Raw genomic sequence first — 17,304 nt, 5'->3', positions numbered from 1 at the left:
TTTCTCAGAGGTGCTGTCTCACATTGGAAAAAGGTTCCTACCAGTTTGCCCACTGGTAAATCATGACTGGCAGGTCTGGGGTGTCCCTCTGGTCAGGAGTAAGGGAGCTTTCCATGGTGACCTTGTCCTGTCCCAGCTTCACCACCCAGGGCCTCAGGACAAAGGGCTTGGGGTGCAGAAGCTGAAGCTGAGAGCGATGACTTGCCTGAGGTCACACAGTCCTGGGAGGTAGAGCAGAGTGTGGTGAGCCCCACCCGTCCAGCACCAAAAGTCCCCTTGCAGTGTGAAGATAGAACTGAGAAAGATGTGGCTCAAACATGGCCCAGTGTGAGTCAAGAGTTGTCCCCTCGTTCTCACCCTTCAAGGTCAGCCGGAGGAAATGGCCAAGGAGCTGAGGCAGCTGGGCCACCAACGATCAGGCCACTTTAAGAGACGTCTGTGTCAGGGATGGAGCCTGAGACAGGTCCCAGGCTCCCTGAAGCGGGTGAGGGGAGGGCTTAGGGAGGGAGCTGGGGGCAGGGAGGAGAGGGCATCGGCTGGAGTATTCTGGAACTTCTCCCCTCTGTGCCTACTTTCTTTGGTACCCCTCCTAGCCAGCCCTGCATTCCAGTGGATGCCACAGATATTTTGTACCCAATGAGCAACTGTATGACAGAAACCATTTTCAGGTTGGGGGGCGGTGAAAATCATACTAATGGCTTTTTAAAGGCCCTGAAGAAAAAGATTTCAGGCAGCCTTGGAATGGGCGAAAACACATAAGGAGGAAGGTCATAAAATTCCCAGTGTCCAGGGGCTCAGCTCTTAGGTAGTGGGGCTTTTCCGGAGGCTCCAGGCCCCCTGTCCAGCGCTGCCCCATCCCTGCCTCTCCCCCCGGTCCCACTCCCCCATCCCACTCCCAGGCTGTACAACCTGGGAGACCTTCCATCTGTGCTGAGTGTTCTCAGGGAAGCCCACCACATTAAGAATGGCCGGGCTCCTGACTGGCTCCCCAGCCAGAGGAATGGCTGGAAGGTGGCAGGAGACCCCAGGCAGTGGGCTCCCAGCCCCATGGAATGATTCTGCCGTGTCTTTTCCCTACTTGGCTGGGGGAGAAATTGGACCCAAATTCTCCTGCGTTGTGTGGTGAAAAGAGCACCATGTATTTCTGGTTCACTGAGATACCTTGACTCACTGAGACTTCTGGCTCACAGCAGCCACAGCTGCCGATCACTGAGCACGTACTCCACATCCGCCTCTGGTTGGACGCATAGGCTTTGTAACAAGATGGCCGGATCGCCAAGCCTCCAACCGCCTGCAGGGGGCGGTCATGAGCCCCCATTTCCCAGAACCTTTGACGAATCACCTGGTCCAGGTGGCCCGGCCTCTCCTTCCCAGATCTGCTGCTGATTGCTGCCTGGCCTTGCATAAATCACCTCCCTGTCTTTAGTTTTCTTGACTGGACAAACCAGGACTAGCTGGTCACCCTGTTAAGACCAGACTCTTCTGGGAGAGCTATTAAAGGAATGGAGCTTCTCCATGTACATTCTGTGCTCACAAGACAGGTCCCTTAGCTCAAGGGAGGGTCTCCTGTGTCCCCCGGCTTTTCTGCTTGGTGCTGTCCAATGGCCCCACACCTCCCGGAGAAAGTGTGTCCCTACTGTGTCCCTGGAAAGGGCCTGACGGAGGAGAAAACCCAGGGCTTGGCCAAAAGGAGGGTAGGGGGTCATTTCAGGATTTCGGGTTATTCCGTCTTCGGTATCCTTGGAGCTGAAACTTCGCCTTCACAGGCAGGTCCCCAGGAATATATTGACTAAGGTGTCCTTAGTCAAGTTCACACCAGGGAGGATGAGACAACTTGCTCTTGAGCTAGGTCTGGAGTCTGGGTCCCACTTTCTGGGCTGAGCTCGAGTGTAGACCCATCTCCACCAGGCAGGGAAAGACAGAGAGTGCATCGCCGTCTCTTTCAGAAGCCGGAGGACAGGAAGCAGGTACAGAGCAGGGGCTGGGAGAGCAGAGCGAGGCTCAGCATTCGGTTAGTGCAGGGGCCATGTCTGTGTGTGTACAGCTTTCTGGCAGCCCCTGGTGTTTGAAAGAACCCCTGTCCTCAAGGAATGTCCATTCAACGATATTCATTAGGCAGCTGCCCTGTGTCAAAAACATCCAAGCACTAGGCTCTGGTATTTGGGGTTTGGTGAAGCCAATGGAAGGAGACCACCCAGTGTGTCTGCGGTGGGGCAGGGCAAGGGTAAACAGATGGATGGACTGAGGGGGAGGGAGAAGGACTGAGGCCCTGAGTCTTCGAGCGGGCTTCTCTGACCAGCAGCAGCGGTACCTGGTGGCTGGTTAGAAATGCTCAGGGCCCCGGAATGATTCTGCCATGCCTCTTTCCTATGTGGCTGGGGGGAAAATTAGACCACAACTCCCCAGCATTTTTTGGTGAAAAGAACATCAGCTATTTTTGATTCATTGAGACTCCAACTGTAGGCTCACCAGAATCTGCGTTGGAACCAAATCCTCAGGGGATTCTTGTACATCCCAGAACCCCCTGGGGTCTCCTGTAAGGGACCCCACCCCACCACAAGGTCTAGGGAGGCCCTTTCCTGCCTGTCTCCATCTGTTTTCCCAGGTCTGCCAGCTACCACAAATGCTACCCCCAGTAGCTAACCTATTCCCCAGTCCTGGGAGGTTTCTGCTCTCACCCAGGGACTGTGATGGAAAAGCAAGATGCCGTGAGGGCAGCCGGGGATAGGCAGCAGCCAGGGCTGGCTGAGCAGGTGCACACCTGGGCCACTAGGCCAAGCTAACTGACCTGAGCCACCCACAGCTCCCAGCCACCTCTGCCAATTACACAGGTGTGAAGAGGTGGGGGGAAGGGCAGAGACCTCTTCCCCGCCCCTGCCCCCACTTTTTTTTCCAGGGAGTAGCAAACCTTTTCCATGTGTCTTATTAGCAAACATCCCTCTAGTACCCAGAGCGGCCAGACACTTTATTGCCAGTTTTATTAGCTCTGCCTCACGGCTCTGTCCAGGTGGAGCAGGCATTCTGCAAATGTTGCCCCCATATCACAGGGCATGACCCTGAACTTGGAGAATGAGCAGGTGCTGGAGGGAGTGAGAAACAAGGCCCAGGCCTCAGGGAAGAAGCAGCCCATCAGGGATGCATGGCAGGCGCAGAAACAGTAAAACTTCATTACTTCACGCTTGGGATCTTTCCAGCAGGAATGAGGGAGGGCAGAGCCCAGGCAGGCACTTGGCTCATAAGATTGCAGGGGGTGTGTTTAACCTACTTGCAGGAACGACTCTGTCCCCAGCCCTTTAGAAGCTTGGTTTCCATGCAAACAATGGTTATACAAATGAAAAGCCTCTCTCATCTCTTCATTAAAGCACAGCCTCAAAGGACCCATCACTACCTGAATCTTCTCTGTTAGCCCAGAATGAGATACTGTGTATATAAATGAAGACGTTTGAATTACAAAATGCTTTTTAAATCGGGTAGATTATGAAAGTTTGGTCCTGAAGAGTCTTCTCCTTCAGTTGCTGAATTTTGGCAAGGATGCAAAACCACACACCACGTTCCTCCCTCCATCTGTCCCTCCCTTCCTCCTTTCTAGGTCTGGGCCACATCTGAGTTTGCAGTCAGACTGAATTTGGGCTTGCTCCCGTAGTCGATGGAAGCCGCAGGAAGGGTTTATGTTGGGAAAGGACAGGCCAGATCTTCGCTGTCATAAGGTCACTCTGACAGCAGGGTGGGGGCCTCAGGCAGGGAGACGGTGGCAAGAATGAAGACAAAAATGGAGAGGTTCTGGGCCAAGCAAGACAGTGGGGTGGAGGCGAGGAAACATCGATGAGCCTCCTGTGCCACAACATCCTCTAATCTGGGGGAAGATTAAAAGAAAAGAGGGTCAGGGGCACCCAGGCAAATGTCATGCACCCTTTTCTCATAGAGAAATCCTGTAGCTCCCCATTCTTCCTCTCCAAGCCTTTTGATCCACGTTGCACACACAATTCCAACAGGACTTGTTATTTGAAGCTCACTGCAAATTGACAGCAACACTTAGAAAGTAGGAATAAGTTGGCGGGGAGGGGCATGAGGGGCAACATGGAGTGAGCTGCTTCTAGAAGAAGGCACTGAGCAGTGTGGGCAAAAAGACAAAAACTCATGAAAAACCAAGAAGCCATCATGCAGTCACTTTAGAAGACATTTGGGCAGTGTCTTATAAAGTTAGGTATAGGACCAGCCATGCCATGTCCTCATTTGCACACACAGCACCTCTCCCTGGGCTAACAGAGATGATCCAGGTAGCTGCCAGGCCTTTGAGGCTCTGTTTTAATGAAGAGAGAGCCATCCAGGTGTCCATCAACAGGAGGATGGGTAAGTAAATGGTGTGTAGCCACGAAATGCGATGCTGTTCAGTGGGGAAAGGGGCGCCACAATTGGTAAAGGCAACAACATGAATGAATCTCAAAATAATGACGAGGAGTGGAAGAAACCAAGCAAAACATAGTACATACTTTGTGATTCCATTTGTATAAAATCCTAGGAATCATGATTTATAGTGACAGAAAGAGGATCAATGGCTGCCTGAGGATGAGGGGCATAGATTATAAAAGGGCACGAGGAGACTTTTGGGAGAGATGAGTATGTTCATTATCTTGATTGTGGCAATGGTTTCAATATATTGAAACTTATCAAATGTGGAAATGCTGAGTAGGTACAATTTATTGTTTGTCAATTATACCCCAATAAAGCAATTAATAAAATCGAAACAAACAAAGGCAAGGATCCCAGGAGACATTTAGCATCAGGATAAACTCACCTAACACATTGCAAAACCCCTAAGACTCGACAGGATGAGATTGATGTTTGTTTTAATGACCTTGATCCTGGGACAGGTTAATTAATGTCCAGCCTCCTCCCTCTAAGAAGTAGACAGATGTAGACAGGAGGCAGATTCCAGAGAAAAGGTGTCTTTATAGTGTGGTCATTTAAAAGTATAGATGTTCCTGGACTTATGATGGGATTACGTCCCAATAAGTCCATCATAAGTTCAAAATATCTTAGGTCGAAAATGCACTTAAAAATCTGATCTACAGAACATCGTGGCTTAGCGCCTAACCTAGCTTAAATGTGCTGAAAACACTTTCATTAGCCGACACTCGGGCAAAATAATCCAACACAAAGCCCATTTTGTAATAAAGAGCTGAGTATCTCATGGAATGTATTAAATACCATACTGAAATTGAACAATGGAATGGCTGTATGGCTGCTCAAAGTCTGGTTTCTACTGAGTGTGTATGACTTTCACGCTGTCTTAAGTCAAAAAATCGTAAGTTGAACCATTGTGAGTCGGGGATCTTCTGTATCGTTTTGTCTGTCTTGTTCCCTGATATATACTCAACACCACAAGCGGTGCGTGGTACATGGTGGGTGCTTAACGATTTGTTTTAAAATTTTCATCAATTAACAGTGTAAGGAGAAGAAATATGACAAGCACTCCCAGCATGCCAGGCCCTGTTGTAAGTGCACTGGTATGTGTTCATTCATTCAGGCTTCAGTTCTCAGCAAAAGTCAAATATTGGATCACTTGGTTCTTCAACAGCACAGGGAAAGCAAATCAAACTCATTTCCTGTGTCCTCACAGCTCCACCCTCCCCTCCATTGTCTCCATTCTATGAAAATCTAGGATTCTTCCCAGTGGAAAGGCAAAACCAGGAAAGTAAAGGTAAGCAGAGGCTGTAAACTCGTGTGGGGCGTGGAGAATGTGCACAGGACTTGCTCAGCAAACCTCAGTCATCAGAATTAAGGGGCCCGCCAGAAGCTTGGAGGAGGAAATTTAGGAAAATAAAAGGCCATCCTGTTTCTTCCAGCAGGGAGAAAACATATGGCTCTCATTACCTAGAGAGGTGGCAAGCCTCAGAATAGAAACACGCTCAAGAGTGATGGAGGCAAATTCAGAGACCAGAGAGCTCAAATCAATTTGCTGATAAAGGAAGATCTGGGGGCAGTGGGGGAGAGCATTCACGGGCTCCAGCCTCCATCTGGCTTGAATTCAAACCATGCCACCTACTCACTCTATGTAGCAAAGATTCAGTTAGAGAGGGTAAAATGCTCAGTGCAGTGCCTCCTACTGTAAATCTTTATACATATTGGCACCTCCCCAGATGCTGTAATCCACAAGGCAGGTGTCATAGCACCCATGTATCAGATGGAGAAACCGAAGCTCAAAGAAGCCAAAGGACCTCATCCAACATCACATGCTAGTCAGGTGCAGAGCCAAGACTAGAGCCCAGGGCTCTTGACTCCTGGTGCAGGCTGTTTCCACTAACCTCATTCATACAGGTGATACTTCTTGAGCACCTACCAAGTGACCGGGCTTCCCTCCTTGCCTGGGAGGGAAAAAAACAAGTTATACTGCAGCATGACATGGACAGGTATGTGCTCCCAGAGACAGATGCAGCCCTGGAGAGGTGGAGATGAATTATGTCTTTGGAGGGCTGGGCAGTCAAGGTAGGCTGCCTGGTGGAGGTGGCATCTGAATGTAGAGCCTATAGAGCTTAACATTATAAGCACAAGCATGAAGGCAGGGACCAAAACCTCCAGCATCTGTGTACCCACTCCCAATCCAAGCCTCAGCTTAGGGCATGGCATACTTCTGTTGAACGTGGATGGCCCACAGCCCTGGCCCCAGATTCAGCAGAAGCTGCAGCGCCCAGCGCTTGCATGGCCTTACCTAGTGAAGGCATGCAGGTCACAGGGCATGCAGCATCCGCTCTCGCTGTGCCTGGCTTTTCAAAAACACAATTACTCGCCCTTCAGAGATGCCGTCGGTGTTGGTAAACTCCAGCCGCTAAACTGCATTACACTGATCTCTCCAGAAACCTTTGCAGTTATTAATAGTTTATTGATCACAGCCCATTGCTGATGAGAGCAGGCCTCCTCAGCCTCACCCCCCTCGGGTCCCTGCTATCTGTGGAAAGCCTTCTATTCACCATGCAGATCAATGCCACTCAATTCTGGGGAAAGGGAGTCTCTGGGCCACTTAATCCACTTTAGAAAGAAAACAGAAAAGACCAAATTTTAGATGAGGTGCTGAGAAGAGGTGGATTGGTCAAAATCAAAGCTGTGACCTGGCACCTGTTTGGTCTGCCAATGAGAACTAGAATCTGCCTTGGTTGGAAGTGGGGGGATCCTGGCCATGTCAGATGGTAACAGGGGAAACCAGGTGAGGGGTATACAGCGATCTCTGTTATATTTGCAAATCTTCTGTGATTCTAAACTTATCCAAAATACAAATTTTATTTTTTTAGAAAATAACTTGGCTCATGGGAGGAATGGAAAGAATGCCACTGTAGCTGGAGGAAGGGGCAGGGGCGAGAGAGAAGGGAAGGTGGGAGACATGGCTGGAGGAAGGGGCAGGGGCATGGGAGAAGGGAAGGTGGGAGACATGGCTGGAGGAAGGGGCAGGGACAGGGGATAAGGGAAGGTGGAAGACATAGCTAGAGATGTAGAAGGAAAAAGTGTGCTGGGCCCTGTTGGCCAAGATGATGATTCTTATCTCTCTTTTTGCCATTTTTTATTGATAAACTTTATTTTTTAGAGCAGCTTTAGGTTCACAGCAAAACTGAGCAGAAAGTACAGAAAGTTCCCACCTGCCCCTGTCCCACACATGTACAACCTCTGCCACCATTGACTTCCTACACTTCAGTGACACATTTGTTACCATCAATTAACCTACATGGATACATCGTTACCACCCGAAATCCGTAGTTCACAGTAGGGTTCACTTCTGGTGTTCTGCATTTACTAGGTTTTGGCACATGTTACTACCTTTTAAAATATTTTTATCGAATTGATATTGCTGTCTCATATTTTAAAATTTACAGTTTTATTTCTATTTAGGAGATTTTTATATTCTCCATTTTATTTTATTTTATTTCCATAGGTTATTGGGGAACAGGTAGTGTTTGGTTACATAAGTTCTTTAGTGGTGATTTGTGAGATTCAGATGCGCCCATCACCCGAGCAGTATGCCCTGTCCCAATTTGTAGTCTTTTATCTCTCACCCCCTCCCAACTTTTCCCCCAAATTCCCAAAGTTTATTGTATCATTCTTATGCCTTTGCATCCTCCTAGCTTAGCTCCCACTTATGCATGAGAACATACAATGTTTGGTTTTCCATTCTTGAGGTACTTCCCTTAGAATAGGGGTCTCCAATTCCATCCAGGTTGCTGTGAATGCCATTATTTTGTTCCTTTTTATGGCTGAATAGTATTCCATGGTATAGATATATACCACAGTTTTTTAATCCACTCATTGATTAATGGGCACTTGAGCTGGTTCCATATTTTTGCAATTGCAAATTGTGCTGCTATAAACATGCGTGTGCAAGTATCTTTTTTGTATAATGTCTTTGTCATAAAAGCAGAGAGAGCCTTTGTTGGGACTTAGGTAAGGGAGTACCATTCATCTCATTTGCATTTGAAAAGATCTGGATTCTACCTGGAGAATGGATCAGGAGGGAGATTACCAGGGACAGAAAGCCCAGTAAACCTCTGCCTCCATATTCCAGGTGAGAAGAGATGCTGACTGTGGAGATGGAGGGAAGTGGATAGTTCAGGATCTATTAGGAGTAGAACACCCCGGACTTGGTCGCTGTCTGTATTTGGAGGGTGTGGAAATGGGAGATGTCAAGGAGGGTGCCCAAGAGTGTGCCTTGGGCTAATGGTGGAGGACAGGTCTGGACATTCAAGGAACTAGGGAACCTGGGCTTGCTCCTTCAATCGATGGTAGAAGGAGCATCTGGGGCTGTACGCATAGTCATCAGTGAGAAGCTGCCTTTTTCATAAAGCAGCAATCCAGGTGTACCCCGAGCTGTCTTCTATACCACCTGTGAGATGTCACCTACATGTGTCACCCAAGGATATTGCGTACGTTACTATCACCTGAGCATGTCATCAGGGTAGCAGTTGCCTAAACGTGACACCTGTGTCACTATCCTATAAACACATCTTCTGCAGCCATCACCTAGGTGGCGGTTACCTGTACGTATCTGCCTGGGTGTCCACCATGTTATTATTATCTTATTACCTCACCTGGAGAGCTGCCAGCTACACATGTCTCCCGAGCCTGTTTCTTTACAGAGCTGTCACCTGAACCTGCCACCTGCACTCCTGTCACCTCCAAAAGTTATTTAAGCAGGTTGTCTCTATAACCAACACCTATGAGTGTCACCTAGTGCAAATTCTGCTCCTACTGTTTGTAAGCCATGGGGCCTTGGGTAAGTCATGCCATCTCTCTCTGAGTCTCTCTTTTTTTTTTTATCTAAAATATGTCACTCCAGGTGACTGTCACTCAGTAATGGTGCCTGGTAGAGAGGCTATTTTTTCAGTCTAGCTGAGTTACAAACAAAGAAAATCATTCCCAGAGGGGAGACTGGTCCCCTGCTGTTCCCATGTCACTGTGCTCTTTCTTCTGAGATCAGGGAGTGGAGGGGGACGGCGTCTTCTCAACAAAGTCCCCCTGATGAAAAGCTTCCCATTCTTTAAGTCCTTCCATGACAGTCGGTAGACCAGATGTCAACCTCTGTGTGTTCTATGTAAATGAAGGTGTTTGTTTATGCTAATGTGTGCTGGGTGGTGGGAGGGATGGGCTGGCTCAGCTCAGTAAGACGACAGTGATGGAAAAAGAGGCTGGCAGCCCAGGTGTGGGGGGACAGTGAGTCACAGGGGAAAAGGAGCCAGAAGACAAAGATGGAGCAGGTAGCTAAAAGAAGAGAAGAAAAGAGCGAAGCTGAGGTTATGTTGCTCTGCAGAAGCAGGTGGGAGAGCAAAGTGGGAAGTGTGTCCAGGAGGTGGAAGGGAGGATAAGAACTGGATTGAAAGAACCTCCCTTCTCAGGGGTGGCAGATGGGTCACACGCCCAAGAGCCTGAGCGCCAACCAACTGCTGCTCTTTCCTGTCCCCAGTGGGGTCCTTGTCAGACAGGTTAGTGGGGTAGGTCCATGGGTATGGATCCCTTCCCATAGTTTTCTGCTATGACTTGAGAACTTCTAAGACTTAAACAGAACCCCAGTCCCTCTAAGTTGTAGCCAGAATAGGCTGGAACTCACATGAAGACAGACATATTTCCCCAATGCAGCAATGACATAGCCTCTGCAACTCCAGGCCAAGGCTCCTTCCCATCCAAGTGTCCAGATTCCACTTGCCAGGAATTCCCTCTCCCCACAGAGCTTCGCAGGACCCAGGAACAGCACAAAATGGCCCCTCTGTCCATTTGGGTGCGACGTTCCTGCTTACAGAAGTCCTGCAGTGACATCATTGCATTTAATCTTCACTGCAGTCACAGGAAGTAGCACCTCCACTGTTTAGGAAAGAAAATGGAGTCTCCAGGAGAGATGGACTGACTTAGCCAAGGTCCCATGATTTACAAACAGTAGGAGCAGAATTGGAACCTGGTTCTCTTTGACTCCATGTCAAGGCTCTTTTCAATATAGAGGGGAGGAAAAAGCCTCCCTGCTTGCATTTTCCATGGGGAGACAGAGCAACATACCAACTCATTTTCACATGGTCTGACCCTATAGATGCTATAGAAAGATCCAGAACAGGAGCCGTCCAACTACAGCCTGCAGGCCAAATCTAGCCCATCGCCTATTTTTTCACAACTTGTGAACTGAGAATGCTTTTTATACTTTGAAATGGTTGGAGAAAAAAACAGAAGAAGGATATTGTATGGCAAATGAAAATTACATGAAATTCAAATTTAAATGATCATAAGTAAAGTTTTATTGGAGCACAGTTGCACCAATTTGTTTACGCACCGATTGTAGCTGCTTTTGTGCTGCAAGGACAGGGTTGAATTGCAGTTGTAAAGGGCAAGAAAGCCTAAAATATTTACTCTCTGGACTTTTAGGAGAAAAGTCTGAAAGCAGGTTTGAGGGGGTCTCTCCCATCCTTAGGGATCACCTCTTCTGAGACACCCTCCCAACCACCTCAGAGGTGGAAGTGGCTGCTCCCCAACCTAAGCTCAGATAAGCTCACGCTTTTCCATGTGAGTGTGGAACCCAGATCAGCTTCTCTACCTCCTTGTCCACTGGGATGGGGGCTCCTTTGGGACCTGAATTTTATTGTCTTTCTCTTCCATGATCTCAGGACTGGGCATGAAGCGGCAGCATGGTGGCATGGAGAGGGAAATTCAAATTTCCATACTGGTTCTTATTAGCAATTGAGTTCCGTCCTGAGCCTCAGTTTCCTTGTTTATGAAATGGGAATATGGACCCTATGTGGAGGCCGTCATGAGGAAAGAGGGAGCCAATGCCTCCAGTGACAGTTTTGGGCCCATACTGCATGCAGCGACATACTAAATGCCCACACCTCTTCACCTGTGCCATCCTCACAGCTCCCTGGAAGTGGGCACCATCCCAGGCTCATGGAAGCCAACAGGCTAAATAACTGCTCCAGGACCCACTGAGCACAAATTGGGCTCTGGCTGAACACAGTCCACACCTTCACTGTCTGAGATGCCGAGCACGGGGTCTGCATACAGTCGGTGTTCCATAAATGCTCCCCTCCTCCCAGCCCAGCACACAGGCCTGTGTTTGTTAGTGGAGGCTGCACCAGTGGGCATCAGGATGAGTTTCCTTGAACGCTGCCTCACCCAGCCGCACGATGATGGGCCCTCACCCTGTCTTCTGCCTCCCCCAGGCTGCCCGAGGTCCGGATCTCGGACAATGGTCCCTATGAGTGCCATGTGGGCATCTACGACCGCGCCACCAGGGAGAAGGTGGTCCTGGCATCAGGCAACATCTTCCTCAACGTCATGGGTGAGTGCAGGGCCACTGGCCCCTGGTGTCTCAGTGAGGAGGACGAGTATGCTTGAGTGTGTGAATGTGTGCACACAGGCACTCATGCGTGCACAGAGTGGCCATCCTGGGGGCCATCCACCAGAAGTTCTGTTGTGCTGGTGTCTTCCCTTTCCTGCCCTTGTTGTGGAGGGGCAACCAGACCAAGCTGAGCCAAGGTGTGACCCGTGAAGTCTTGCCCCCCATGGGCCTCCCCTCAGGAGGTCCCCTTCTCAGCACAGGTACCCCAACAGGACCCTCCCCAGGGAGTGAAGGATAGCACCTCAGCTGAGATGCACACCTGCTGCAGAGGGAACTATTCTGCCCCTCAGCCAAAAAATTCCCCTGCACCTCCTGAGGCCTTAATGGAGAGGGCATAGGATCTGGAGATGAATTAGAAAGCGCTCATGGCTGGGATTCAGAGCTCCTGGGTTCTCACCCTCTCCCCATGCCTCCATTTATGCACATGTAAAATGGAGGTAATAATACTGGTGTCTGTCTCTAGCTGGCTGGGTCCTTGGGTAAGTCTATCCCCATCCCAGACTCAGTTTCCCCATGTGTAAAACAAGAATGCTGCTCTGCACGTTCTCAGAAGCCCCCACTGGCTCTAATGTTCTTGTCAGATACACACCTTTGGATTCTGGCTCTATTGCAAGGATGCTGGGGACTTGGCCTTGACTCCAGACTCTGTGTTCTCCGGTTTTCTTATCAAATAATATGTATCAGGGAAACAAAGCTTGCGGTACATAGGCAATCAATGAAAGCATAAAGGCCCCACTGAAAGCCGCCGCTTCTGGGGAAATTGAAAACCTCCAAAGGCCAGACCTCCAGAGGGACATTGATTCCTGCAGCACACCCATGGTGGTTCTGGCTTCCCGATGGAGCCACGATGCAGGAGGTGGCATTGCCAGGAAAAGCCCCTCTCTCGCAGTTACTCATGCACCACTCAGCTCCTCTGATAAAGGAACTAGCAGCGTTTGGGTGCCTGGCCCTGGGTTGGCCGCACCAGGGAACCTAGGAGGGACAGAACTCAGTTTGCACCATCAAGGAACTCCCAGTCTGATGAGAGACATGTACTTAACCAATCATTTATGCATCACAATGTACTGAGCACCTACCTATGAAGTGGCCGGGAATGGACCCAAACTTTTTATAGGACAAATGCTTATCTGTAGAGATTTTGCAGGAGACAAGCATGAAACACATGCATAGATGAATCAAAAAGAGCCTGCAACATGCTGGAAGGAAATAAAGCAGAGTAAAGGGATAAAGAGTGACTGCAGGTGGGTGGCTGCTAGCATAGGGAGGGGACTCAGGGAAGGCCCCTCTGCAGCTATTGGGCTGAGTGCTTTACATGTGTTATGTCATTTAGTCCTCACAACCAATCCGAGGGTACATGCTAGCATTAACTCCATTTTGCAGATGCAGAAATGGATCACAGAGAAAGCAAGCAACTTGCCTAAAGTCACACAGCCAAGATCACAAAATCCTCCTATGATATCAGGCAGCTCAGTGTTGGGCCAGAGCTCAGGCATCTTGACTCCAAGGCCAGCTCTGTCGCGTTGCTGGAGGCAGTGAAGACACTGCACTAAGGCCTCAATCTAAGGTGCCTTCAAGCAAGGCCAGAGTCCTTAAAAACCATCCCTCCATGAGGCCCACACTTCCCATTACTTCACCAAAGAACCCTGAGCAGGTTATTCTCCTTCTGTGGCCTCAATTTCCCCCATCTGTACTGTATTAGTCCATTTTCATGTTGCTGATAAAGACATACCCAAGACTGGGCAATTTGCAAAAGAAAGAGGTTTAATGGAATCACAGTTCCACGTGGCTGGGGAGGCCTCACAATCACCGTGGAAGGTGAAAGACACATCTCACATGGTGGCAGACAAGAGAAGAGAACTTGTGCAGGGAAACTCCCCTTTATAAAACCATCAGATCTTGTGAGACTTATTCACTATCATGAGAAATAGCACAGGAAAGACCGACCACTATGATTCAGTTATCTCCCACTGGGTCCCTCCTACAACACATGGGAATTGTGGGAGCTACAGTATAAGATGAGATTTGAGTTGGGACACAGCCAAACCATATCATGTATCATCAGAGGGTTGACCAGACAATCATACACTCCCTCCCAGCTCCAACACTTGTGAATCCCTTACTCCATCCACTAGGTGAGGAAACTGAGGCACAGAGTGATCTCATGGGACTCACTCAGGTTGCACAACTGGCCTGATGGTCTCTGCTGAGCAAGGGAGTGTGCTCCTGTGGGCCTCAATTTCCCCATCTGTAAAACAGGGATAAGGATGCTTCCCTCCTAGGGTGGCTGTGAGGCTTAAAGTAGATAAAGTTTGCAGAACACCTACCTCATCAAGAATATCATTGAAGAGCTCAGTTACTTGGACACTGTTGTTTTTATTATCACTGTCTCTGGTGTGCCCACTCCTGGGCACAACTGTGGCTGCCTCCCTCTTGCCCCTGGTTTTGGCCCCAGCAAAGAGAAGTCCCCCATTCACAGCTCCAAAGAGCCCTGCACTAGTCTGAGGAATGACTGCTCTGGGAACACAGCTTCATGCACCGTGGCGACCTGGAAGCCAGGGTGTGTCTCTGGGAGTGGCAGAGACAGGGGTCTCTCCTTACTCACCTTCTCTGGGCTTCTTCCCCAAAGGTCTGCATGTCCTGGCACCATGCACCTATGGAAGGAGCCAGGATATATCCCAACTGTCATAATGACGGCAATGCCCCACACTTGCCCGATCTGAGCAATTTCAGAGGGGCTTTCACATTGAGGACATCACCCAATCCTCACTGCAGATCCGCGCATGGGGGATTACTATTATCTCTAACTCACAGATGAAGAGACTGAGACCCAGGGAAGGGAATGAATTTGCTCCAGGCCTTATAGGGTGGGGGTTATCTCTGTGCCAGAGCAGCGTGGCTTCTGTAGCTCACCAAGGTCCTGAATGGTGAGGGGAGGGCCAGGGGAGGCGGCGTAGCTGAGTGTTTCTCATACAGCATCTCCTGTAACCCATCGACCACATAGGCCTGGGAGGCGGGCACCACAATGAGCCCATTGCACAGACCTGGCTCAGAGGGGCATGGGACTTGGCCGAGGTTGGAGGGTTAAATGAGATAATCTATGGAACAGAATGTTCTGGGCCTGAGGCTTGGCACATTCTGGATGATCAATAAATAGTATCTCTTAATGACAAATAGTAGTCGGGTCAGTTACAAACCAGGCACAATTAGACCAATCTCTGTGAACGTCTCCTTCAAATATGTTTCAGGGCAGGTTTCAAAAATTAAAATCGACTCATTGCTTTGGTTCATCTGCGGCATTGCGTTCACACACAAAGACCCTCTCTTCAAGTGAGCAGAGGTCACTGAACATTGGGGTCTCTTTTGTGCCACACGGGACCCTAAGGGCCACTGCAACCAAACTGGGGCAAGACAGACCCTCCCCAGTTTGGAGGTCAATGGGAAGCTCCCAGGACAGTGGGGAGAAGGAGACCCAAGGAGCCGGGGGCGGCCCAGGGCCCACCTGCCTCAAAGCACAGAGCAGTTCCACCAGAAAGCCCAGCACCCCAGTCTACCATCCACACGTCCACATCCAGCACATTCTAACGCGGCCATTTCCAGAGGCCTCCGGGTGAAGACGAAAACGCGAGTGCAGCTGTAATTTCACGCCTATAACATCCCACTGTGTGGTGGGGAAAGACATTTGGGAGCCCCGTGGGTGACACCAAGGGTGTATGCTGCACACAGTCATTAAAATGTTTTTATCCGAGCTGCAGATAAATTGTAAGCCAATTTGAAAGTTGCGTGCTGGGCCCCAGGAACGCATTATACACAGTCATGGAAGGATTTTGAAGGTTCTTCTGGGGGTGCAGGTTAGCGGGGAGGGAGCGTGTTAAGGGTGCGCTGTTACAATCAATTAAATGTTGTGAGAGCCAGGCACCCCACTCCCATCCCCACCGAAGTTAAAAGACTCTGCACTTCTGGCTCCTCTGGAATGCCAAGGGGCAGGGTTTCTCTGCCACCGAGTGGGGCCCTTTCAACCCAAAGCTAAAAAGCAAGGCCACCCTCTGCGTGCCAGCATTGAGCTCAGTGTTCAACCCACAGTTAATACCTCACAAAAGCCCTTGGATGTGGGCCTGGTCACCCCCATTTTACGGATGATGGAGCAGAGGCTCCGAGAGTTTAAGGGGTACATCCACGTGAGTGACAGAGCAGGGTGAGCAGGAGCGGGGCGTCCCACCTGGTCTGCCTGAGCCCAGAGCAGGTACTTATACAGCAGCCTGAACTCCCAAAGGAAATTTCCCTCCCCTTGACCCAAAGGCCATGAGTCACACAAACCTCAAACAAGCACTGGAGTGGGGACAGAGTGCAGAGAGTGGGGACTTCCTTGAGACCGAGCCCTAACTAGGTCGCTCAAAAACTCCGATGGTCCTGGCATGGCGGCTCACATGTCTAATCCCAGTACTTCCGGAGGCTGAGGTGGGTGGATCTCTTGAGCCCAGGAGTTCTAGCCCAGCCTGGGCAACCTGGCGAAATCCCGTTTCTACAAAACATTAGCTGGGCTGTGGTGGTATGTGCCTGTAGTCCCAGCTACTCAGGAGGCTGAGGTGGGAGGATTACTTGAGCCTGGGAGGTAAAGGCTGCAGTGAGCTGAGATCACGCCACTGCTTTCTAGCCTGGGCAACAGTGAGACCCTGTCTCCAAAAATGAAACAAAACCAAACCAATAAAACCAAACAACAACAACGAATTCTGATGGATGGGTGGGGCTGTTTGCCTTTCGGAACATGTAGGAGTCTGGAAGGAACACAGAATGTCTGTGCCCTTGCCTGCCTTCCTGTCCCCATCCCCATTTTTGGTTCTCTCATCCACTGCTATCCAGCACCTCCCCCACTTCTCAAACCCTCTGAAAGGAGCACTGAACTTGGAGTCCAGCAGACCTGGGTCCAAATCCCAGTTAGTGTCTACTTTTGACATGGACGGTCTAGTATTGAGTTTCCTTTCTGGTAAAACAGCATATCAGAATGTCTTTTTTGTTCAAATATATTATAAGGTGACTTGGATGCCCACATACATGGACATTCTAATTTGCATTTATTCATTTGTGTGTTCATTCATTTAACATATATTTATTGAGCACCTAGTACGTTGCAGGCACTGTTGTGTGCACTGGAGTTTCCAATGAACAAGAAAGACAAAAAAAAAAACCAAACAAACAAAAAACTGGTCCTCACAGACAGTGCAATAGGGGAGGCAGAAGATGAGCAAGTGAAGAGATGCGGAGACAAATGGGATGTCAGTGGGTGGTAAAGCAATGTCAGGAAAAACCCGTCAGGGATGGGGCTGTTCTAGGTCAACGTGGCCTCTCTGAGAAGGTAACATTCAAAAGAGGTGAGCTATATGGACTTCATTCATTCATGTCAGTGATTCAGTGACTTACTGAGCATTCCCCAGGTGCCAAGCACAATTCTA

General features: G+C 49.5%; 1 protein-coding gene across 5 annotated transcripts in view; it reads left to right on the top strand.

Moving 5' to 3' along the window:
- IGSF21 (immunoglobin superfamily member 21) overlaps positions 1-17,304 on the top strand; it is a 271,595-nt gene that overhangs the window by 216,327 nt on the left and 37,964 nt on the right. For all 5 annotated transcript variants that reach the window (XM_031002237.3, XM_055354358.2, XM_004024773.5 and 2 more), the window contains exon 4: positions 11,679-11,797. In XM_031002237.3, coding sequence (XP_030858097.3) covers positions 11,679-11,797 — 119 coding nt within the window. The remainder of the gene's footprint in view (positions 1-11,678; positions 11,798-17,304) is intronic.

Source organism: Gorilla gorilla, chromosome 1, assembly GCF_029281585.2.
Source record: "Gorilla gorilla gorilla isolate KB3781 chromosome 1, NHGRI_mGorGor1-v2.1_pri, whole genome shotgun sequence".
In the NCBI taxonomy this organism is placed as follows: Eukaryota; Metazoa; Chordata; class Mammalia; order Primates; family Hominidae; genus Gorilla; species Gorilla gorilla.
The sequence above is the reverse complement of the archived record's forward strand: the minus strand, read 5'-3'. Positions and strand labels throughout refer to the sequence as shown.